This window comes from Sitophilus oryzae, unplaced genomic scaffold, assembly GCF_002938485.1.
Source record: "Sitophilus oryzae breed Bouriz unplaced genomic scaffold, Soryzae_2.0 scaffold_811_pilon_pilon, whole genome shotgun sequence".
In the NCBI taxonomy this organism is placed as follows: Eukaryota; Metazoa; Arthropoda; class Insecta; order Coleoptera; family Curculionidae; genus Sitophilus; species Sitophilus oryzae.
In genome coordinates, this window is record NW_022147430.1 from 3,589,686 (window position 1) to 3,617,321 (window position 27,636).

At 32.7% G+C, this 27,636-nt stretch overlaps 1 protein-coding gene across 1 annotated transcript in view; it reads left to right on the plus strand.

Moving 5' to 3' along the window:
- The window catches only part of LOC115889159 (heterogeneous nuclear ribonucleoprotein C-like 1), an 827,286-nt gene that overhangs the window by 498,433 nt on the left and 301,217 nt on the right, over positions 1 to 27,636 (plus strand). Inside the window, exon 6 of the mRNA XM_030909100.1 lies at positions 15,995 to 16,073. Within this exon, the coding sequence (XP_030764960.1) occupies positions 15,995 to 16,073 (79 nt within the window). The remainder of the gene's footprint in view (positions 1 to 15,994; positions 16,074 to 27,636) is intronic.

Sequence of the window (27,636 nt, forward strand, 5' to 3'; positions counted from 1 at the left end):
AAAAAATTAAGTTGTTCTCTGTATCTCACAAATTATCAGCTAATTTGAAAATCTAAAAATACTATCAGATAGCCCTCATAAAGTAGCCATGAGAATGTGCAATTAGTTTTTTGATTTTCTAAAAAGTAACGCCAGGACAAAATAAAATTGATTTGCAAAAAAATCCGTTTTTTCCAAAAAACTCAGCAATCCTTGAATTTTTTAAAACTTTTTTGATGGTATCTTGGTCAACATCCTAAAGCGCAACTTTGCCCCAATTTAACCATCATCGTATCTCTTACGGTTTCCGAGATACCAATGCTCGTACCTCGAATTTGTAACACACTGTATAGGGTGGTCTACCATCATATTACACCTCCCCTGGCAATTTATGGAATTTACATTTTCTTCAGAAATGGAAATTTCAGAAATTTACAGAAAGTAAAAACCAGCCTACAATACCTAACCTATAGAAACTTTTGCCATATATTTTTTTTCATAATTTTAACAATATGAGAAGAATAACTAATATAAGAGGAATAAAAAGAAAAGAGTAAAAATGATAAGAAAATATGTGAAGGTGAACAGGTGAACATTAGGATCGAAGTAGAATTAGAGTATATATAATTAATAGTAGGGCCCCTTCAAAGGTTTGCTTTGATATTAGGCTTCTTATTGCCATGGAAAATTCCTATTATCAATGGGTCACTACATGGTAGGTTATTAATAAAACCTAAAATAGGCCAAAATTAGCTTCCAGAAATCTTAGTCAGTGGCAGTCCATCAAAATTTAAATCTAGATATACCGGGTGCGTCTCAAAAGTGGCTCACCCATATAACTTTTTTATTTTTTCAGTTAAAAAAAACGAGATTTGGTGTATTAGTATATGACATAAATTAGGATTGATTGACGTATTCAATTGTTTTCGGTCACATCCAGTTTCACCGGAAATGACTAAAACTTTTGATTTTTAAATGGTATTCAACCCTCAGTATTTTTTTACTTTAATCGATAGAAAATACCACTCTGAATAGAATGAAATGTCATATGTCAACTTATGACATTTTTGCATATGGTTTATTTGAAATTATAACTTGCGGTTCGTAACGAAAATTTGACTCGAAATACCAAATTATTCGTAAAAAAATGCTTTTTCCAAATATGCTAATGATCCACCCTCGTTCCATTTGAAAAAATTGAGATATGATTAAAAATACGATTTGGGCATTTTTTAACCGGCCAGGACAAGACTCTAAAAACATTAGACGATCAAATCTATTTTTCCAAGGCTCCTTGATTAAGAATTAGTGTTATTAACATAGCCATGGCACTCTAGACTGAAATTTAAAATACAATTTTTTATTAAGCGAGAATGTAAAAAGTTGACATATAATACGTCATTCTATTCAGAATATCATTTTCTATCGAATAAAGTAAAAATATACCGGGGGTGCCGTTTAAAAATCAAAAGTTGTAGTCATTTCCGGTGAAACAGGAAGTGACCAAAAACAATTGAATGCGTCAGTCAATCCCAATTTATGTCATATACTAACATACAAAATCTCATTTTTTTATCTAAAAAAATAAAAAAGTTATAGGGGTGAGCCACTTTTGAGACGCACCCGGTATATTATCTAAGAGAATCTCACCATGCAATTTTAACACATATATAATGCCATTTAGAATAGGTACCAAAATGATAATAAGATCTATTGTCACATGACATTATATTTCCTGTCCTAGAAGTTTTCAAAAGCGAGCCACAAGTTTCAACGTGTATACATGATATGCGTCGTGTTTTATTTGAAATATTTGTGTCACTTGCTGCACGTGAGTTTTATGGTGTTCTTGAAATAAAATTTGGTTGCCGGTGTGTTTACAATTTTTCGGGTTTCGTTATTGACCCCCAATTTTATTTAATATATATTAATGTTTAGTAGTCACGACTAGTAATCAAACCCTGAAGTTTAATGACTTCTCGGTCGGAAAAATAATTTTTGTTTTTTTAGTTACATGCACTGTTTATTAAAGTTTAATATTCCGAAAGAAAATTTGACTGCTCGCTATTAGTTTAAACAATATAAATTTTGTGAGCTGATTTTTTTCGGAAAAACTCTTAAACACGAATATTTTATTTTGTTGTTTTACATATTTTAAGATTTTTTAAAAATTTATCCAGGGTGTTTCATAAAATATGACCATTTAGTACCTAAGCACTATTCTGCTTAAATTGCTTGACGTAAAAAGCTTATTTTTGGTAAACGGATTTTTCGAAAATCAAATTCCAACGAGATGAAACAACCCCTCAAATATTACTAAGTTATATAATAATAGCGTCATATTGTTTTTTCTCATGCTGACATAAATGTGAGAAAATTTTATTTGTATGTTAATGGAAATTCTTGCTTTGCTTTATCATAATCATTACAAATGATTAATTCGACGCGAACGAAGTTCGCAGATGCACGCTAGTCCTTTATAAGATACTAAAGATGATGGTAAATAATTGTTTTTTAATTATTGACTGGGACTAATACAATAATATATTTTGCCAGTCAGGCACTTACTACACACAAGACTATTACCTATTATTTATGAAAGCTGTCCCCTAAACACCCTGTTTATCGCTTTCTAAAGTTACCATTTAAACCACTTACAATCAATTTATTCGATTTTTGGCAAAGTTTCACCGTTACAACAGCGAAAACAGATAAAACACAGGAGAATATATATTTGGGAAAAAAGCACGTAGAGAAAACAGAAAACTTAGATTAGTTTTTGGCGGTGTTTCCCCAAGTGAACATGGCTCTGCGTAATTGAAATTCATACACCGAAAAGTAAAATCTCGCTATAATCCGGCGTTATAGTTTTTCCGGCAAACTTTTATTAGTTTTGGACCTTTTTTCCGGCCTAGAAATGTCTAGTTATTATTTTAGAAAGTTTGAATCGGACAGGTATCAGTAACAGAATTGAATAAAAAGTGATATTTAATTGCACGGAAATTAAAAATATTATTTTTAACACTCAATTTATAAGTAATCTAAAATTTGAGGGTAATTTATGGGATCTAAAAACAATAAGAGACACAAAGGGAGTTAAATTACTATAAAGTTTCTAATTTTCTGATCAATGTTATAAAACAATCAATGTTTTAAAACTTCAAAAAATTATCATAAAACACGAAATTTTAAGATCGTTTTTATTTCTTTCTGGTTTCATTTGAGGGGTATTTTAAAATAATTGCCATTCCAGCATTATCACTTTTTTCTTTAAGTGGCCAAGGTGTGCAAAGGGTATTGAAGCGATACATATAGCCCAGCGTACCCAAAAGTCAACCTCATCTTCACGTGGTGCACCCTGTTTACACAAACGAGGCTCTGACGTTCGAGTATAGGCGGTATGACCTTATACAACCCTCAGACCTACCATCCTTCTAACTACACCTAGCTGGCGGAGAACGTAGCACAAGGGAACTACTGTCGCGGTCCTCACTGTGCCATAGCCATCCCGTGCTACAGTTGCAGCTAAAACTGTGCGGCAGCGTAACCGCCATAGTTAGCCCATGGTTACATTGAATGCGTGTCCGTGTGTTTTTTTGGACGTACGTGCTCGTACGTGCACGCAGCAAAAAACAAACAAATGGTATCTACGCAGGCGGTTACATTGCATCGGAGTTTGCGCGTCCGTGCACGTACGTCGATTTCCGTTGGTCGGATGGAAACAAACTAGTTTGTTTTTTTTAATACGTGCATGTCCGAGCGTTCTTTTTATATCGCTGGGCCCAATATATTCCCGAAAAATTTGAATATTTTTGAGTACTAGGTTTATTTTTATTTTAGATATATTAATGTTGCTGGAAACATTCTAAAATATTCAAAAAATTTGACCGGTTGCTGTTTTAATTCACCAATTATTTTACGTATTCATTTTCTTCCTCTTTTCTTGCATATAAATAATTTACCTAACATTTTCTTCTGTTCATAAGTAGTTATTTTAACATTAAATCCCCAAGACAGCATCAAAATAGAGGCGTCCGTTTTGACAAACTCGACACACAGGACACCATGAACGCGCATCTAATGTAACCACTAAAATAAAATAGTCGTGCGAATAAATTCCGTCAGAGCTCACACGTTTAAAAATACGCACGGACCCGCGTCGTTACTTGGACTTGCCTACGACCTATGCTCGATTATGCTGCACCATTCCTCGAAATAGTTCATTTTATTCTTGTAATCGTAATAAATCTGCCTCTCTCTATTGGTGAAATCCCCCCGAATCGATATTCTAATGTAATTTCTAGGCGAGTATTTAAATTCCTACGAAATTTTATCCCGTCTTCTATACGATCGTCTTCTTCCGCAAATTTGAACGAACATTTTTACAAGGACTTCGACGACGTTTCATGCTTATTTCAGACGCCGTCGAGCGTTACGAGAAGAAATTGAAAAAGCAAACATATAATTTTTCAGTCTGCAGTAAAGGAATTTAATTTTCGTTTAGGATTATCGTCGAGGTGGCGTAAATATAAACCGGTAGTGACGATTACCTGATATCTTATAACTACCGTCGTCGCGTTAATATTCTATGTAAAATATGGGTAATAATAATCTCATTCTGAATATTAAGTTAAATAATATTAAATAATGAACTCTAATTTGATTTAATAGAAATACTTGGTACTTAAATCTCTATCTATTACATTTAGCCCCACACGTTGGATGCCAAATATAATAGAGAAGTGACAAAAGAGATATTATTTCACCCATCTATTTATTAAAATACTAAAATAAACTAGTTATAGATGTGATAGGGTATAAAAAAAAATCCAGAATAAATATGGAATAATAAGTATTATTATTTCTATTCTTTTTTTATACAATATTAAGTATATGTGAATGGATTACTTGGACTTGCCATATTTACCTATGCTCGACTATGCTGCACCATTGCTCGAAATAGTTCTTTTATTCTTATAATCGAAATAAATCCGTCTCTCTCTAGGTGAAATCCCCTCGAATCGATATTCCAATGTAATTTCTAGGCGAGTATTTAAATTCCTACGAAATTTTATACCGTCTTCTATACGCCCGTCTTCTATACGCCCGTCTTCTTTCGCAAGTTCGAACGAACATTTTTACAAGGATTTCGGCGACGTTTCGTGCTTATTTCAGACGCCGTTGAGCGTTACGAGAAGAAATAAAAAAACAAACATATAATTTTTCAGTCTGCAGTAAAGGAATTTAATTTTCGTTCGTAAAAAATACTTTTCTCCAGAATAAATATGGAATAATAAGTATTATTATTTCTATTATCTTTTTTTATACAATATTGAGTATATGTGAATGAATTACTTCCCTACTACCTATGCACGACTATGCTGCACTATTCCTCGAAATAGTTCATTTTATTCTTATAATCGAAATAAATCTGCCTCTCTCTTGGTGAAAGCCCTCCGAATCGATATTCTAATGTATATTCCATTTCAGTCTGCAGTAAAGGAATTTAATTTTCGTTTAGGGTTATCGTAAATATAAACCGGTAGTGATGATAACCTGATCACTTATAACTACCATCGCGTTTATATTTTATGTAAAGTATGAATAATAATAATCTCATTCTGAATATTAAGTTAAAGAATATTAAATAATAATTAGCTCCACACGTTGGGTGCCAAATATAATAGAGAAGTTAAATAAAAGAGATATTACAGTACATCTATCCGTTCTGTAGCTACGGGGCATCCGTAAGGGGGAAAACAAAATTATCTGTTAAAGAGAAATTCATGGGCGCTAAAAATATTTAAAAATTAAAAAATTAAAAAGCAAAACAAAAAAATATTAATAAAACCACGCAACTATTTTACCGATAACGACTTCACTGTCTTCAAGCTCGGTCTACTAGCGTTTTAATCGATCTTTCTCGTAAAAAAATATACGATGCGTTCTGTCAATAAAAATTCGACAAATTTGCAAGTAGCCATTGTGAGGAGTGTGTTTCGCGGTGACTTGCTCGTCAAGGTGTAAATAGGTGGCCATCTATGAAATGCATTGCTCTTTATTTAAATGTGTTTTGTAGTAAATTTATTATACTAAAATACTGTGTCTGCATTCTTAGACACAGATCCAGTAGACTACTATCCAGTACTGTATTTCACACTATCTATTTATTAAAATACTAAAATAAACTAGATATACATATGATAAACAATCCTTTTCTTTAAACTAAATATAAAATAATTATTATTATTACCTTTTTTATACAACATTAAGTATCTGTGAATGGATTACTTGGATTTCCTACGACCTATGCTCGACTATGCTGCACCATTCCTCGAAATAGTTCATTTTATGCTTATAATCGAAATAAATCCGCATCTCTCTCGGTGAAAGCCCCCCAAATCGATATTCTAATGTAATTTCTGGGCGAGTATTTAAATTCCAACGAAATTTTATCCCGTCTTCTATACGCTCGTCTTCTTTCGCCAGTTCGAACGAACATTTTTACAAGGATTTCGATGACGTTTCTTGCTTATTTTAGACGCCGTCGAGCGTTACGGGAAGAAATTGAAAAAGCAAACATATAATTTTTCAGTTTGCAGTAAAGGGATTTAATTTTCTTTTCTATAGGGTTATCGGGGGAATGGCGTCAAGATATGCCGGCAGAGATGAGTTGATTTTTTTTAACTACCCTCGCGTTTATTATTCTGTGTGAAGTAAATACTAATAAGCTCATTATTAATGTTAACTTTAAATAATATTAAATAATAAACTGAAATATGATTAAGATGAATAATAGGTATTTCAGTCTCCTTTATTTCAACTTTCACTATATTTGGCCCCCACGTTGGGCACCAAATATAATAGGGAAATGAAATGAAAGACACTGAAATATTATTTTACACATCTGTCTGTTGAGCCGTGATAGAAAACATGAAGTAAATGGAAGATGGACGTTGCTATAACGTGATGGCGACGTTACAAGTGACATTGTTGGCCATTTAAGAATATTTACCGTGGTGGCCGGCGACTCGACATGACGGTGGCGGTACGTTGTGGTGAGAATCGGTCCTAATACGTAATACGTAATGACAATCGACTGTTTATGTGTGCGGAAACGCTTCTTATAGACATACCGGACGCTGCTATACTTGCAAGCGACCGTGGAATGTTTTATATATTATAGGAGCTATTTATTTACGTTTACAGCAAAGAATATTGCTTCTATTGAGGAATGGTTTAGAAATACACCTTTTTTACTCCTATTGTATTATCATTTGAAACTGGTTTGTTTTTATTTCTTATAGAAAAAACTTTAGTACAAAATTGTATTTACGATTTATATTTATTTTGTAAAGACGCAAAGCTAAGAGTTAAATTAGTATAGTTTGTTAATAATCATTAAATATCTCCAAACACACAATTTTGTAAAATTACATAATTTGTGAGAGTATGGTGGCTTAAATTTAGTGTAGAAAAAAATACAGTTTTGTTGTAAAACCGAATGATCTCGTCACGGTTTTCTATACAGACTTCTGTCTTAAATCAGTTCAAGAAAAACGGACCGTTTTTTCGTCTACACACAAGGTTTTACTTGATACGTTTTTATTAAACAGATAAGAGTAACAGGTAAAACGTTAAGTGTAGACGGAGATTTAAAATGCTTTACTTTAAGGTAGGTTCATATAGACGCGAATTGCGAAATACGATTTCCGGATATTGTTGTTATTGATCTATTTCAAAAAAAAATACGGAGGCGGCAAAATTGATAGAAAGTTGTTTTTATATTTTGCGATGTCGCATAATTTAAAATATGGGGTGCAGGAATATTGAAACTGATTTAATTTTTGGAATATTCGCTGCGAATTTTGATATTTTAGGTTATAATATGTGTCATCTCTTGTCATTTATCCCTTGTTATGGTTATAATAATATAAACATTAGTTAAGATGGAATAAACTGAAAATGTGATAATTATGATATGCTCTTTGCTGTTTTCACTTTTTAAATATTTCGCATGTTTCCATTGTTCTATGTATTTTATTTATTTTGTTTTTTAACTATGACTGATTAACTATTGTATATAGCTTCAAACACAAAACTATATTTATAAAAATAAACCTATAAATAAAATTCTTCATTAAAGTCACATATTCAAGATGTGTTTAAAAACACAAATATTCCTAGAATTCATTGCGAATTTCGCTGTTATATGGACTACGAAAATAAAAGACGGTTTTATTTTGCTGATATGCTCGGATTATCTGCTCTACTATGTATAGAAAAACTTTACCCCCAACACTCTTTGGAAGCACATATAATGGATTTGCGACATAGGGTAACTAGCCTAGGCTCTAATATATCTATATTGTGGATCCCTAGCCATGTGGGCATTACCACTAATGAAAGTGCTGATTTTTACATTACGCTAAAAATGCACGTCTAAACGGTACAGATAGGTCATCAGTTTATTCCACGGGTTGTCAACTCAAAAAAATCGCCCGACTGTGCAAATCCCTGGTTCAACTAGAGTGGGATCTTCTGGAGGAACCTAACAAATTCTGGAATGTCAAAAAGACATTCTTCTGTGGTTTCTCCACATCGAGTTATGATCGTCGCAAAGCCGTAGTAATTAACAGACTCATGTTAGGACATTGTAGGTTTTCTCATCAATTTTTGCTTAAGGGCCAACTACCGCCTCTATGTGATAAATATAGTAATCCTTTAACTGTCCAGCATATCCTCAAGGAATGTAATCAGTTAATTAACCTAAGAGAGACCTTAATTAACCTAAGTGAGCAACCAAAACTTTTTGATTTTCTGGAAAGGTCGGGATATATATCTGAAATATAGGTATCTAAAAAACTACATATTAGTTTAAAGCAACCAATTACTAATTCAATTGTATATATTTTTACGTTTTATTAATTTATTCTATGTTGTCTATACCATTTACTTTTTATTTGTACAAAATCAGTGTTTGTAATCTTAACATAATATACAATCTGTCTATAAACGTGTTGTTTAGTAAAATGTCAAATATTGTTCCGTACTAAAATAGCAGGTGATACGCCGCTAAATAGCCTTTGATGCTGATGCGGCTCGAAATTTTTGTCTTCTTCCTTCTTCCTCTTCTATTTTGCGAAATTTGAAATTCGCATTTCGCAATTCGGATATTTATGAACCTCCTTTTATTGCTTTGATAATAATAACAATATACGATGGATTTTTTTTCTTCGTCTTTCATTGGCATAAATAAAAACAACTGTATAATAGGTCACGAGTATCACGTCAACGAGAAAGATCCGTTTTCAATACGCATTTCCGTTAGAAAGATGCCATGAAAATATCTACCTACTTGATACTGAATATCAAATTGCAAATAGAGAAATACCTGTGTACGTCGCAGCAGTCGATATTTACCGGCACTGGAAAGATTCTAAAGCCTCTATTTTATTTATTTCTGGATCAGGAAAGTAATAGCAGCAAGTCAGACGAGGACATTGTAAAATGCAGTCTCAAAACTCTATACACCATGAGAATAATTTTCATATTTTTGCATTTTCTCATCTTCGTTATGGAGTAATTAAATCACTGGAAACAATAATTTCTTTTCTCAGACAAATAATTTAATAAACCTTAAGCTCTTTTCTCACTACACATCTTTTCTTAAAAAGTTCTACACCTACCCTTAAAACAGAGTACTAAACATGTTTTAAATAATTTTAAGCAAGTATTTAAAAACGAGTTTAAAACGCGTTATAATCTAAAAGTTATATCTAAAATGACGGTGTCAAATTCTGAAAAAAAAGATTTTATTAAGCCTGGGATCAAATCAAACTGTAGATAAAAAAATAATTTGTTTATATTTTACTTATATATAATGGTTCAAAACAAACTAATATTATATATTGGTTAATTTGTCTTTTATGCATGCATGTCTATGGTACAACCAGTTCGAATAAACAGTACTATATACACAACCAAACTTATATGGAATCATCTATTATTTTTCATATTTTATCTGCGCTGGCATGCTTCTTATTAAATTATCAACGTTGTCTTGGGATATGTTTTTCCATTGCTGCATAAATAAGCTATGCAAGATTTCCAGGATTGTTTCGACGAGCCCTAACTGTTCTTTTGAGCTGGTCCCACAAGTGTTCGATAAGATTTAGATCTGATGAACATGCAGGCCAGTCTAAAACTGACACCTTCCGTTTCAAGACTTTCTATAAGGAGTTGAATTATCGTGCATGAAGTAAACATTATCCCTAGTTGCAGCTCTCCAAAGCCTAACGAGTTAAATCAACATACCTCCGACCCGTTAAAGTTTGCTGAAGTGGTAACAATGGAGTTTTTGCTCCCAGCATAATACCTCCCTAGAATATAACAGTTCCTTCTTTATATCTTGGTACAGATTTGGTAGCCTGGAGTCTCACTCGTCTTCCTGGAACCCTGAAAACACGAATTCGATGGTCATCTGATCTTAGGCCAATTCTGGTCTCATCCGAAAAAAAGGAATTCTCAATTGTCCAGTTTTGATGTTGAAGGCATTAATTTAACCGGTCAATTTTATTTTGTCGAGATAACTGTTGGACCCGTAACTTTCTCCTACCGTAGGTACAACCCTCGAGCACGAAGCCTTTTTCTTATAGTTTCAACTGAAACGTTCACACCTCTAGCTGCCAGAGGTTGTCTTTGTAGGTCTGGATGAGAAACATTGGGATTTCTTCTAGCAATTTGGCACATAAAGCGGTCTTGTTGTTCAGTTATTGTCATAAGAAAAAAAAATAAGAAAAAGAAAAGAAAATAAGATAAAAGTACAATTAAAAATGTAAAAGTATTTACGGATAGAAAAAGCTATAAAAGGGTGTCAAAATATCAAAACCTTTTTTTCTCATATGACAACAGAAAAACTACAATTTATATTATAGCTGTGTTAAATTAAATAAAACTATGTTACGGTGAGATAATATATGAAAAACAGACAGCAACAAACTAGTAGTTATTATTTAATTATTTAACTTTTACTCCTCGAACAGGTCAATGCCCAAATCGGTAGCTTCTACGGAGAGTAGGGGGGGTTATAACTAAATGTACCCTAAGAGTAAAAGTGATGTTTCTGAAAGAAAGTGGGAAACAATATACTAAATAAAACAATAGAAATCACTTAACTCATTTAATGAATAAGGTTTGTCAGCAATTACGGTAAAATGTAAAACTCTAAATATTGTATGTATAACTTAAACAGGAAAATCAGTTGCAAATATATCAAATGAACTCATAGAAATATAGCAGTATATCAAATAAATGTATTTAAAATTAATTAAAAGTAATTTACTATAAAACAGTACAGCTAGAAAAGTGTCAGCAGTACAGCAGTGGTAACTTGAACAAAATGTCTAAACTCGAAACGATGAAATCGATATCATAAATCTCAAAATAGTTATATAACAAATGCTATATATTACTGAAACGGAAATACGTACTCGCGATACTTACTAGTAAGATCGAGCCGCAAGTAAAATTTAAAGAAGTTAAACTATAACTATCTTAAATACGCAAATTAAATAATTAAACTCAATAAACAACTAATAAAATTGTTCGGGGGAAATAATGAATGAAAATCAGTAAAATGAAACGAAATGGGTACTTATCATGACATTCCAGAATCTTGCTGGTTGGTGACTCGGATGGTTGCTGACTTTTGACTGCTTATGGAAACGGCAGACGGTGAGCTGGCTTCAGTACCCCATAGTGGTCGGTCTGGTCGGTCTCAGAAAGTCTTCTGGATCAAATGAGCTAGGTGATGAGGTGATGGTTAGCTCAGAACCACATGGTGAAGAAACTGGATACTGGCTGGCAGATTAGTGACGAAAGGAAACGGCAGCATACCAAATAAAACGTAACCAAATGTTAAAAAATGGCAAAATCAGATAAATTAAATGAAATTAAATGAAATTAAATTAAATCCAAATTAAATGCAAGTTAAATGGCCTGAAAAAGAAGTTTAAAATTACCTTCAAGAAAAACTACAAAATGGCGTAAAACATACCTGAGATGTCATGTGGCCATTCATCAACTCTTTTCTTAAATTCTTACGGTTCAAATAATTGCGGTAACTATTCACTAATAAATTATTTAACCGAATTTGCTATAGAACATATATCAGCACAAGGCTTGATCCCAAAAGCGTGTCTGCACACAAAGACGGATCGTTCTAGAAGAAAGAATCATGGATGAACACCGGACAAAAAGGGCAGTAAAAAAAAAGACAACAAATCAATGTTGCCAATAAACCAAATAACATACTCCCTAAGAGCAAAACATGATATATGTGTAAGAATATCTTTTTTTTTACTCTTATTCCTACCAACTAGGTACCTGATTCTGAAACGAGGGATAAAACGCACCATTGCTAAAACATCTGGCTGACCCATCGGCGATGCCTGCTTTCGAAAAATATACTTCTTTTTACTTTTCCAGAGTGCGTGGCCGAATACGGGTGTTCTGTCTTTCGTTCAGAATTCGATACTTAACGGTAAATCGTATTGTAGTTATTGTGAGTGTGCTTGCCGTTCTATAAATTAGGTGAGTCTGTGCTCACGGGCAAATTAATTTACCTTTATTTACATTTTATTTAATTATCATTTTTTGGTATATATTTCGTTTATTCTTTACTGAGCAATTAATTACTTATTACAAGATGGGTTTTATACCTAGGCCTTTTATCTGTCGTTCAGATAATAGACACTGTCGTTCGTGTCTAAAGCTGCTGTCGTTCAGCGTCGAGAATTATTCCTGTTGTTCGGAATAATTGGCATTGTCGTTCATGCCAACATACTGTCGTTCAGTATGATTTTGTTATTCCTGTCGTTCGGAATAACTGGTATTGTCGTTCATACCAACACGCTGTCGTTCAGTGTGATTATTATTCCTGTCGTTCGGAATAATTGGCATTGTCGTTCATGCCAGTATACTGTCCTTCAGTATGGTATTATATACCATATATAATATATAGTTTGTTTGTAATAAAAAAAAATAAAAAAAAATAGAGATCACAGAATTAAGTGGTTCTTACATATGTTAAATATAAAAAACCAATAAATCGAAAGTATTGACAGTAAACGGAAATCGAAGAATGAAATCGAAAGTACTACAGAAAATAATATTACGCAACCAATATACAATGTAAACAATCAAAAAGTCACCATCATATATAAATGTCACATATAACTGTCAATCAAACCTTAATTCGGTAACTAATGCTAATATGCTCGATATTTACGTCGCAGAATAAGAAATTACAAAATAACCTCAAATATCATTCCGCTGTAAACACATCGCTATCAAAACATTACTCAAGCTAATTTCAATAAAATTACGATTTTGCAAGCCTTTAAGAGACTAAATATCAGCCACACATCGTAAGTAATCTATTTAAAAGTATCTATTAATAATTACTAAACGTTTTATTTGCTTTTAGTTTATGAGGTTTGTAATCGGGAGATTAATATATTTAACAGAAATTGATATTTAAAATATAATTCTAACTATCTTGACAATCAATGTCTTCTCCGGGCCGAAAACAACAATCTCCCACATTCAACTGTTTCCAAAGCCTACCACTCCGCTACTCGAAAACATCAGCGGGCACGGGGTGCAAGCACAGCGTAAAAATGACTGCCTATCATAAAGATCATAGGCGTCGATAACAGGTTCAAGAATTGTGTGTGTAGCACACTGAAGTCAACACTTGTTCGATTCAAAATAGAGTTAAATTCATACTATAATCATGGAAAAAGCTATAGTATTTTTATAATAATGGTACATTCCAAGGAATCAGTGTGAAATATGAGAATATAAACCAAATTTAACTTGTTAAAATAAAAGGCATCGTATTTAGCTTCGAAGAAATATAGCAGTACGAGACAGAGAAATTTACAGTGAAATTAGATCCTTTTTTATGTTGTTAAAAGAAAAAGTGTAATGCAACAGTAAATAAACATATTTTAGCCTGGAAATTATATTATTTACCAAATTGTTTTTAGATTTTAATAAATGGTGAATGCTCGAGGTTTGATAAAACAATAAATTAAATTCAAGAATTGTCTCTAAAATTACAACAGTGTGCCCAAAATAAATAAAATTAGAAAATAAATCTATGAGAATATAAATCCCGTAACAACATATACAATAACACATACATGTCATTCTGACTTTTTAACGACTTTGTCTGGGCCTGTCCTTGAGAGTTCTCCGTTTATGTTGTCGATACAACACCCTAGGTAACGCCTGCTATCTCTGCTACGTCTTTTTAGGGCATTCCTTGTTCAATGAAAGCAAATTCTTCGCCTCTGTACATCTATTAATCTAACATAAGGCATTTTTTTTATTTTTTGTATCAAATGAAAATTTAACCGAAAAATCGTTATTTTACTACTGAACACAAAATTCAAAAGAAAATAAATCGCAGCAGTCGTTTATTCTTTATTATCATTTTTATTTACAACAAAAATCCTTATCTTAAATTTGTATATCAATTCTTTTCCTTGCAAAAAGTTTAGTCAGAAAAAAATTAAATCAAAACCAAATTCATTTATAAATTGATACTATAAAACACTATGAGAAAATGCAACAAATTTCCTAACATTAATGTAGCTTTATGGAGGAGTTATTTTCGAACCACACCATTTAAAATGCAGTTTTGCGTTGTTGCTTTTCCAAGCCGAAGCGAATACCAATATTGCCATCGTAATCGTTTTTAAATTAGTAATAAATCGATTTAATCTTGTTGCCTCAGCAAACACAGGCAACAGGAATTAACGAATTAAAATCTATTATTAAACTTATGACTACTATTTAAAAGGGATATTGTAGGTTTTAATAACAAAAAAATATGCTCATAAAATAAATTTGTTTTAAAATAAATGAAATAAATCCAAAAGGCGCAGAACCGTATTTATGTGGATTTTGGGAGTAAAAATTTAATACAAAAACTAACTACTACGGAGATTCTTAAATTAATCGTCTCTATCTAATAATTTAAATTATTCGTTTTAATGTGTATTTTGTTAATAATACTGATTTATTATACTTTTTCTCAGAAAATATCAGAAATACTAGACAGCGGCCCATCTACTTTAAAACACCGATTTCCGATAGATCGCCGAAGTAACATTAGACAATAGAGGTGGGCAAATATTGAACGAATCGTTCATTTGCGATCGTGCGCTCAAAGGGTCGTGGGAATTGATTCATTGCTTACAATACGGTTCGTTCAATTGAATCGTGGCCAGCACGGATCCATAAGATTTGAACGATGATCCGTAAAAAAGAATCGTGAGAATTGAATCGGATCACAATGAATCGTGGCCAGCACGGATCATTGTGTAACATCATTGAGCGTAAACAAAGCAGGTCCCGTCCAGTTTAGCCTTAGAGCAAAAAGTAGACGTTAACTGAAAATACTTTATTTATTAAGTAAGTAACGGCGGCAAAGACGGCTGGGAAATGACAATCGATCTTAATTTTGGCAAGGTCCATCTCTAGACGTCATTTTCTAAAAAATTACACAAAACTTCTCAAAAATTAACACTAATTATAGAAAGATTAAAAAAGGATAGAATGTTTCCAGATACACAAATATATTTCCAAAAAATATTATATATTTCCTTGAATTTTAAACTACACCATCATCTCATTAGTTTTTAAGTTTTCTTTTCATTGGGTTTGGGATTTGTATAATATAAATGATGTGCAAAAATAAATAGTTTATTTTTTAATTCTCTTTTCAATATACGCTTGTTTTATTTATTTTTTGGTTAAGAATGATCGTATTTAAATTAAATACACCTATTTTTCAAAATTCTAACTCGTACTCAAAACACCATCTAAAAATTATGTTTACACAATATAAAATAAATTACAACCTTCTTATGGGATAAATAATGACATCTAAGTCAGTATATTTTTGATGCAATATGTATTTAAATTATATCTTTACTTGCAGATGTCAATATGGTGGCAGAACCAAAACCACATCAAACTGGCCGAAAACGACAGAACGTAGCCAAAACTGGAAATGATTGGTGAGTTAACTAATATGACCAATAATTTGACAATGCCAAATTGTATTTAAACACAATCCATTTGGCTCAATATAGGGTGAATCTTAAATAAGTGATAATATTTTTAGGGGTGGTATATTTCGACCCAAGAAACAGGATGAGTATTTTTTGCGAAAAAAAATTTTGTAAATTCGGAATTAGTTGAAAATAATTTGAAAATTTTCATTAAACAAACATAATGGGTCTTATGAATAAAAGTTAAGCAAATGCTTTTACTTAAATTTCTTGAAATAGACTTATACAATTTGTAAACATCCAACAAAGATAGTTCTATAGAAAAAGCAATTGCTTCTCTTTATTCATCAGGCCCATTATCTTCATAATATGGTAACATAGGTAGTAGATTAAATTTACAAAAAAGAAAATCCAGAAAAGATCCAGCGGTGCTCAAAAGGTAAACAAAAACTCATTTTTTTGGAAATTTTAAATAGTAAAATATCTCGGTTATTTTGGACGTAAAGAGAAAATATGTTTTTTACCGATATCTACCAGCCCTGATAATATTTGCCTTTATTTAGTACTGTATAGGAACACTACTACTTCATATTTGACATCCACGGGTAAGAGTGCTTTATCAGCATCTCTTCCTCCTTTAAATAAATTAATATGCTTCACGATGTTCAATCAATCATATCTTCAATATATAAACTGGCGAGCTATTTTAGTTATAAAATATGAATTTTGTTTATTGAAAAATGAATGATAACCTTCAATAAAATTATAACCTCAAATCAAATGAAAATTACCAGAAACAATGCGCAGAAATGAACGTAATCTCAAAAATTATATTGATCAATATCCGTCAATAAAATCATAACTTCAAAACAAATGACAATAATTGTCAGAAATAATGAGCTGTAATTTAAGAAATGCCATGTTGAATGTAGAATGAGGAAGAGGGGGGGGGGGGGTTATTCACCGCGATCTTACGAGGGTATACACCTGTCCACGGTTGAGGTTTAGTCCTCCGTGCCCTTTACAGTCGAGAAGCTTGTCTCCGGCTGAGGTACCTGTGAGGTGGAGGCTAGAGCATCTGTCTCAATTTTCTCCACCTCTTTAACTTAAGCCGGTCCTACACGATGAACGTTGACGTTGACAAAAGAGTGTCTCACAAGACTGTCTCCTACACGATGTGGCAAATGTTCATGTGTTCAACGTTGGAAAGTGTTGGAAGGTGACACATCGTACGGAACCGGCTTTATCTTAAACCTGATACCGGTATTGTCCCGAATCTATAATAGAGGATATATCGCTCTTTCTCTAGTACCTCCTTGGATTCGAGGTCAATTACACCGCCAGGGTTAGTGGGTCCACTTCTACAGAGCCCCGCATGCACAAGGGAGACGAGAAAACAATGGGTTGCCCCCTGGTGCCCCAAGGTTGAAACCAATAGAGGCTAGTCTTCTATCTAGCCACGCATCCCTTTGACCTGGTCCCGCCATCATAGGATTTAGGTTTTTTGTAAGGTTGTCCCCTTTGGTTCGGGCGGTTAAGCTAAGATCCCTCTACGCCCTCTGCCAGCGATACATGACCAAAGACAGTAGAGGATGCCTGGTATGATGAACAGGTTAGTCCCATCCGGCATCATTATACGTGTTGGTGCAATTCCCTGGCCAAGAAACTACAGCCAGGGACAAGACAATGAGATGCTCCTTAAACTTTCTTTCATCTGTTTGTCAAGTGAAAGAGGGAGATCGACAATATGTCACGTGACATTGAACGATCGCCTGAACAAAGTATACAATATACTTTTGAATTAAAATGACAACCGCGTGATAATTTAGCTGATGTTTTCGAATTCAAGGTTTTTTTTTCAACAGACGGTTTTTGTTTTTTCCTTCTTTCTGTATGCCTTATTCTATTCTATTTTCTGCGGAAACGTACATCAACGTCTATTTTCCACGTCACATCTTCTTTCCGGATTTATCGTAAACGTACGAAGAAAGGGGCCCTAGCCTGCATAGGGACTAAAATTCGAACGGAGTCGCTGTTTTGCAATAAATTAGGCAACTGACGTTTTTATCACGTGGAAAACGGAAAAGAGCTAATGGAAAAGTGAGAAAAAAGGTTCGATTTGACTTTATTGGTTTCCGGTTGATGTTTATATGTATATGGAAGGTGTAGAATGGTATTTGTGGGTCTAATACATTTGAATTTGTGGTTATCTTTGTTTTTATAACAAAGTCTGGGGGTTTATCTTGTCAGTACGGTGATAATAACGAAAAAACATATTGGTATGGCAGTGTAAATCAAGGCAGGCAAAAATAGGTAAAATAATAAAATAAGAATATCATAAGTAGTTCATTAAGTAACCTATGCACAGGGTGAGCCTTAAATAGTTGCCATATTTTAAGGGTGATCCATTTCGAGCCCAAGAACACGCCTATGAGTTTTTTTTTCATGAAAAAATTGAAAATTCTGCATTTTTCGATTTATTGGATTTTTTTAGTAGGTATTTAAAAACGTAATATTTTGATAATAAGGCAACATAGGTAGAAAATTACATTTAGAGAAACGAAAATACAGAAAAAAACACACTAGTTCTCAGTTTTTTTTGGTAACAAAATTGTCACAAAAGAGTCTTTTTGGTATATTAAATCGTCAATCTAATGTGTTAAATTAAGCGATCTTATGTTATTAAAAAGCCAAAAAACTCCGTTTACCAAAACTTTTACAAGCAATCTTGTACTTCCAAATATGACATTGGTGACAAATATGACATTGCTGACATTAGTTCAGAAATTATTTATTTTGAAAAAATCTGAATAAAAATGAAAGTTCTACACCCTGTATCTTCGAAACGAAGCATTTTTGGGTATACATTAATACGAACTTTTTTACCTATTTTTATCGCTAGAATATGCTGGTGAAGTTTCTCGAATACTTCTTAGATTCTTACTACCCTGTATATAAAATACTAATTAATTACACGAATAAAAAAGCAGACCAAAAACGCCAACCTCCGAAAAGAACGATTACTAGTCTATTCGTAACTAATGTATTTGGGGACAAAAGGTAATGATGTGCTACTAATTAAAGATAATTTTTAATTGGGGAGGCTTTAGAAAGGGTTGTAAAATTAATGTCGAACGTATGCGTTAGCTCTTGTAAAAGTCCGCTTGTAATTAATTCTTATTTAAATTAGTTCGCTGGGTTTTTCAAGGATCAGGGTAAAGCAGAGTAATGATTTTTAGGGATAGGGGAGGAAGTTTTTTTGTAACGACATAACGTGACATTATTTACTGCCGACATCATAGCTTTCAACTTTTATTACCTTAAATTACGTTGTTAGTAATGCGAAACTATCTGATTCAACCCGTGCATGGACGTTTAGTGCGGTTATTAAAACAGTGGTGACTAAAACAAGGAACTTTAGTCATTTTTAAGTTATAATGTCGCAAAATTTAACACTTATGGACACTTATTTAAAATAATTAATATACCGGGTGCGTCTCAAAAGTGGCTCACTCCTATTTTTTCAGATAAAAAAAAAGAAATTTGGTGTGATTTTTTTGATATTCTTTTTATATGACATAAATTAGGATTGATTGACGTGTTCAATTGTTTCACTTCAATTGTTCAACTGTCACTTCCTGTTTCACCGGAAATGACTACAACTTATGATTTTTAAATGGCACCTTCAGACATTTTTCTACTTTATTCAATAGAAAATGACACTCTGAATAGAATGACATATCATATGTCAACTTTTGACATTTTCGCATATGGTTTATTTGAATTTATAAAATGTGGTTCATAACGAAAATTTGACTCAATAGTACTCACCCACAAGTGTGTGGTATCAAATTATTCGTAAAAAATGCTTTTTCCAAATATGCTAATGAGCCACCCTCGTTCCATTTGAAAAAATTCAGATAGAATTAAAAATACGATATGGGCATCTTTTAACCGGCCAGGGACAAGATACTAAAAACATTAGACGATCAAATCTATTTTTTCAAGGCCCCTTGATTAAAAATCAGTGTTTATAACATATGGCACATTAGATTGATATTTAAAATACGATTTTTTATTAAGCGAGAATGTCAAAAGTTGACATATGATCGTCATTCTATTCAGAATATCATTTTCTATCGAATAAAGTAAAAAAATACCGAGGATGCCATTTAAAAATCAAAAGTTACAATTGAATACGTTAATCAATTCTAATTTATGTCATAGACTAACATATCAAGCACCGGGTATACATTGATTAATATATACACAGTCTCGGATAAAGTCCGTATGATATGGGATTTTTTTTATTTATTGCAACAAATAAAATTTGACTTCGGCTATAATTTTTGTTTTGAATTGGATTCCATGAAGTCATATTTGACATATCCTTTGACCATCTGTCATATTTGACATTTAAACTAACAAATGGGTTCCTGAGCGAATTTCGAAATACATTTTTTAATTTTGCTTAAGTATTTTTAGCCATTTTTTTATTGTAACTAAGAGAAATTCTTTTCCCTTGTCTTTATTCAAGTAAAACTACATTGGGAGTAAAAAATTAATGACGGCCGCGAGACGCATGCGAGATTTTCGTGACGCGCGAGCTAGCTAGAAGAAAAGTGATAGCGGCAGTGTTACCACAGCTACCCTATTCGGGGTAGATCTACCCCTTTGTAAAACAATTTAACCCCGCTATCTCGTGATAATCTACCCCAATGAAAAATAAGCTTGTGAAAACACTGGGTAAATCGATCTGTGCCCTACGCGGTTAAGAAAATCACTATAATAAATTTGATACTGTACCAACCTTGATTTCATGCATATTTTCATCGATATGTTTGTCGCTTCTGAATAACGTGTAGAATCATCTAGCCGTAACCACCGTAATAACAAGGCCGAACAGCTTATTCGTGACGTCATCAACTGGAGGCCTAAACTTTGATTACAATGCATTTGATACACTTTATACTTATAAAATGGATATAAACTTTAATTGCACCGAATTTTTAATAAATAATAATTAAACATAAAATTTAAAAAACATCAGATTGATATCCCATCTCACATCCATCGTCATTGTATTTATTTATGCTGTAAGTGTGTCTAAGTTTCTTTTATTTTCTTTTCCAAGTCTATCATTTTTTTACAACAGTAGTTTTTCACACGTGTATTTTTAATAGAATTTATGGCAATTTTTACAATAACTTAGCATTATCAATAGTACATTGCGGAACTTTTAATAATGGTGTTATTACTTTTAATGTAATCCAAAGATATTTTTGATAAAAATATTTTTTTTATTGTGAATTTTGAGAAACTCCTCATGACTTTGCAAAACTTTGTTAAAAATTATATATTCAAATAAAACTATATCATTTGGAAACCCAAAACTGCCTTTAGTAAGGTTTTTTATAAGTGAATTTTGTCCAATATCAGTGTTGTCTGAAAATGTTAAATTATTCTTACATGTATCGCATTTAATTTCCTTTAAAACAATATAACAGCAATATCCTTCTAAATAAGCACTAATAGGCCCTTCTTCCTTCACACTTTCGATATTTTGTTCAGAAATAGTAATGTCGATGTTAAACCAATCTGATTCAATATGGTACTTGTATCGCGTGGTATTTCTTTAGACAAGGTATTGTCATCATAAAATCATAAAAAGTATCGATTTTTATAGAACCAAAACAGGTAGATTTTAGGGACATTAATGACTGAATCTTAAATTTCTTTTTGCTTTCATATAAATGTCGAACACAAATACTGTACTGACCCCAACTACTTTTTCTGAATAGAACTTTAAATAGAACTTTTTCACCCTTCTATTATCGATTATAATTACCACGTCCACACACCTACCGATAAATCGATGACTGTCAATTGCGGCAATACCACTCCGCTACGACAGGCGCCGCCGCGCGGCTCCGACCGTCGCCCCTGAGTAGGGGGCGTAAAATATCGATAAAATACATAATATATACTATAAAAAATATCTATTTTTTTATTGTTTTTTTCTCATACTATACACTATTGTGAACTTAAAATATTCCTTTATTAAATTTGATTGACAAAAAGTGAGAGATAAACATTTATTGACTGGTATGATTTTTTCCGTATTCTGTTAAAACTATTTTTATATACTATTATATTTTTAAAAACTCGGAAAAAGACATTTTGAAACTTCGAAATATATCTGCTGAGTGAAAAAGGATCCACAATTTGAACTTTTATCGGGTAATTATCAACGCTGCTAAATCGAGTTAGGCCTCCAGTTGGTGACGTCACGAGATATTTACGTCACAGCTGTCCGGCCTTGTTATTACGGTGATCTAGCTCATTTTTTCAGCTCCGAATTAGAATTTAGAGTTAGTAACTCGCATTTTTATTGGAGGATACTGTCATATTTATTTTAAACCAATAATAAACGAGAATATTTAGTAAATCAGTATAAATCATTAAATCACTATAAATAATGAATTGTTTGTAATTGAGCGGTAATTTCTGTATTATTTTTTCAGTAAATGATGGAGATAAAGAACTGTGGCCAAACCAAACCAAACCAAACCATTTAAAAATCATTTTTTAATAATCATAAAAATAAATTACAAGCTTCTTAAGACCAACTGGCAGTAAGCACCATTAAAAAATAAGGACATATACATGCCAAATAAATGACGTCTAGGACTTGACCTCGCCAATATTATCATCAATTGTGATTCTCCAGCAGTGTTGATACTTTTTTTCTAGATCGTATGGTAATACTTCTTAAAGTCATTAGATGAAAAAAAGAACAAGAAAATCAATTTTATTTTTATTATTTCATTAGTTGTTTATTCTATTCTTAGGGCTCATCGATGACTTGACTATTAATCAAGATCAGGTTACAAGTCCATATCACGATATCGCTGGAGAGAGAAACAGACACAGGGGAAATTATGTTAAGGGTTAGGGGTTGCAACGATTTCCGGCGTTTCTAAATAGATCGACAAACAAGTTTTATTAGTGGCTTCGAATCCTTTCCGTTCCCTCGGGACGTTATCTGGAACGTGTCCAAAAAAATATAGTTATTATTGCTTGTTTCTTCCGATTTTATTTTCGATTTTCGTAGATTGAGGTGTTTTATTTCGTATTTGTCTTTGGTTTAACACCTACACTACAAAAAGAGAATGAAGACAATCAAGCAAGAGGAGTATAGGAAGTTTCTTTAATCCAGAAGTGGTTTCTTTAATTAACCTTTATTTAATATAAAATTTATTATTTAAAAATAACGAATAAATTCTTTAAAGTTAGATGGCTAAAAATTGCATAAAAAATGGCTATAGTTCTTATAAAACTATATGTAGCAACCAAGCATCACTTAATGCTGAATTAAATAATATTAAAACGGATTTGCTTTAGAATGGTTACATTGAGAAGCCCCTAGAAAGAATTTTATCCAGTTGTTAAACTGATTCATTGGTGCGCCAGTAAAAGGAATATGATCTCTCTCTCTCTCTCTCTCGTGAGAGAGAACATAACCGGAAACATAAAAAGAGTGCATCTACCAAGTCCCTTGTGAATGCAATGGGTCGTGTATAATATTGGAGAGACAAAACGTCCTCTAAATATACGACTTAACGACGAAAAAAGCATGTACAAAAAGGTGAAACGATAAAGTCAGTCATTGCAGTCAGTCATTCTGTGGTTCAAGCATCACAATATAAAGTGGTTTATCCACAAGGAATTCGACTCGAAAACCCGTAAATTCAAAGAAGCTGCTTTTATAAAAATAGCAATAACCTCTTCAGCAATCCAAGTATGGAAATCTCCACGATATGGCAACCAGTTATCAAACGATTGCCTTTTCTATTAAATAGGCACAGTAGTTTTAGAATTTAGATTGTAGCATATGTTTTTTTTAACCATGCTACGTTTTTTAATAATACCTAGCCCTTTCTTTTTTTAACTAAATAAATAGTTGTTTATAGTTTTCTCTTAATTATTTATTTAATAGCGGCTGAGCTATGCAATGTGGACAGTTTCTTTTCATTTTACCTTTGTAATATTTTTCCCCAAAACAGCTGTTTGCCTGGGAAGTACGGCAACGCCGCTAACTTCTGCTTTCGAATGTCATTTCTGGATTGTCAAAATCTTTGGAGATTCATTTGATGGGAGTCGATAATTGTTCTTTTCCCTCCGATCGTTATATTGCGCGGCGATTGGGAGGAAATTGTTCTTCCCTTTAAGAATTGTATTATTTATATAATTCATCTTCAGACTTCATCATCATCATCAAAAGTGGAGTAGAGTATTTCGAGATTAATCACAAACTATTAATGATTATTACAAAAGTTACCTAAATAAAAAGTCGATTTAATGTTTTTTTGGTGTCCAATTTTCCATTTGGCAATTTCTAGATTTCTTCTACTGATTTTTATGAGTCTACAATGCTTGCTGGGTAAGAGGGTGTTAATTACTCTTTGGGATTAGGTGTCATAACCTAAAATCAACAAATATTAATTTAAATATTGTCTAGAGGTTTTTCTTTGCTGGTTTATTTTTGCTAATTTCTGAAGATTTTAAATTCACTTGGTCAGTTTCCGTACCTTTATTCAAGTTAAGGGTAATCTGGTGATGTTCTGTGAGAAAATCAGAAACTTCCACGTGATCACATGATGTCGAGAAATCCACCCTGGTTTTCAACTTTTAACAAAGACTTGTGGCCTTGCTAATGCAGCCGTTGTTCCCGAAGTTCACCCTGTTCAACGCTGCTCAATTTTGCAGTGCTCAGCTGCTGCTAGTGGAAAATTTAGACAGGCTTGTATAATCTTATTTTGGGGTATTATTTTAAGTACCTTAATTTAAATGCTGTACACCATAAACTGAATCAAATTAAATTAGACTTTACCATTATTATAAGCATAAAGCATATTATTATATACCATTATATGGTAAAGTCTAATTTAATTTGATTTAATATTTCATAAGTAGTTTTGAATATCTGTAATATTTCACTTAATTTAATTATTTACTTTAATTACAAATTTATATAATATTCTAACCTTAATTGATTTTCAAAGTTTAAACCTATTTCATTCCTTTTTTAGTTAGTTATAAAACAAACTTACCTTTTAATTACACATTAGTTTAATTAATATGTTTATATTTAGTTTGGTAGAAAATTACTTGTTTTATTTTATGAATGAGGTTCCAGCTTGGGCAAATAACATTTTTTCCTAATAACAATTTTCTGAATTTTTTATGTTATTTAACTTAGGTAGATTCAGTGGCGCTCACTTGAGCTCACCTTACTCATCCTATAAGGCGCGATTCTCACCATAACGTACCGCCACCGTCTCTTCGAGACGCCGCGCCGCGTAATCTAGCCGAAGTGACGGTGTTTTTTTAAGTTACGTTTCAAGATTAGTTCACAATTGATAACGGTCTGTGATGCACCTGACCGAAACTTTTTATAAAAATTTCAAAATTAATTAAATACATGTCCAAGAAACTATTTTATTTCAAAATTAATCATTGTTTACCACTATCAGGCAGTCATATTTTATTTATATTTTTGGACATACGGATTTTTATCAATAAAAATGTTTCTGTAAAACATCCTATAAGGCGCGATTCTCACCTTAACGTACCGCCACCGTCTCTTCGAGACGCCGCGCCGCGTGATCTAGCCGAAGTGACGGTGTTTTTTTTAAGTTACGTTTCAAGATTAGTTCACAATTGATAACGGTCTGTGATGCACCTGATCGAAACTTTTTATAAAAATTTCAAAATTAATGAAATACATGTCCAAGAAACTAATTTATTTCAAAATTAATCATTGTTTACCACTATCAGGCAGTCATATTTTATTTATATTTTTGGACATAAGATTTTTATCAATAAAAATGTTTCTGTAAAACATCTATTGTAACAAATATAATCAAATAATTTTTTTTATTTCGCACTTGAAGTTAAATTTCACTTAGTTTTCCATTTCCAAGTGTCCATTTCCTTTTCCGCAACTGCCTTAATTCTAAGGAAACTAGAGCGGGAAAGAGAGCGCTTCAAGAAGCAAAAACTATTTATTTTGTTTACAGGACGGACGACTTTCCGTATGCGATCCAATTACTTTTAGTGTCCTCAGGGAACCTTTGTACCTTTACAATAAGGTAAAAGATTACTGCGGTAAAGCGGAGACATTGGAATGGTTTTTCGGCTGGTGCGAACACACAATATAAAATAGAACTTTAGCAATTAGAATGTTCAATTGTTAGATTTTTCTATTATTGAATCGTTTTGTATAATGTAAACTGTTTTACTGTTTAAATCAGAATATACATGTTTGTTTAGCTTGAAAGAGGTAAACAGTTAAGAATTATATTAAATAAAATGCTCCTGGGACTAATATCACATCTAATTTTGAAATTTTACACAATATTAAAAATATATGTAAAGATAGAGATCTCGAGATATCACTGACCTTTATCAAATATGAACTAATCTAAATTTTAAAACTATATAGGCTTACTAAAAGCAAGGTATTTTGCTGAGACGGAATTGGGTTCAGTCAAACGTGAGGACGCCAGCATTGATTTTATATGTGACATCTTTGGATTACTAAAGATGTTATTTGTTTAATATAAAAACAGCTTCTTTAAATTTATAGAATTAAATAGAGATTACTGTGGATAACCACGGCTTCCGACCACTTCATGTTATGGTGCTTGGACCATATATAATCTGCAATACTTCAATTCATTATTTGGTTTTATAAATGGCGAACAAGATGGCGTCGAGTCAAGACGTACATAACGATCGTTCTAAAGAAAAGATAGATTCTAGCGAGAAAAATTGCAAACATTGCGGAAAAACAGTTGTAAGATCAGTACAGTGTCACAACTGTTCAGATCCAGCCTGCATGATACAGGCGGGTTTGCTAAAATCGGCTACTTGTCGGCATGAAGCTAATGACAATTACCAAATGGAAAGGCTAGAACCCAAATCACCCTACTGGGATAATGAAAAGCAGCTTTTATTAAGAATTATAAAGGAAATGGAGGAAAAAATCAAATTCTGAAGGAAAATGTAAGCCTACTGAAGGAGGTTCTCGAGTGTTGGGACAAGGAAATACAGCAGCACAAAAAATGTAAACAAATCAGCACCACAATCATTAGCACCAAGTAATGAAAATATGAGCCGTGAAGATAGTGGCGAATCCAAAAACGCAACCGTAAACAACTTCAGACAAATCGGAGCCAGAACTAGTAGGAGCAGTACCAAAGGTACAACGCAAATAAATCGTACTAGTAACAACCAGAGCCAACAACACAGCAGAACTGGCACTCGCACCGCTATAACACTTTCACGCAGCAACTTTCTCGCGTTGTTCATGAGGCAAAATCGCGCTCAGTAATGCATGATTTAAACTATGTAAAGCAATCAGTTCAAGACGATGACTGGAAAAAAGTTAGACATAAAAGGAGAAAACCTATTATTGATACACATTCTAAATTAAATGACACAACAATCTCTGGTGTACCGAGAATAGCGGTTTTACATGTTTCAAGGCTCACGCCAACAACAA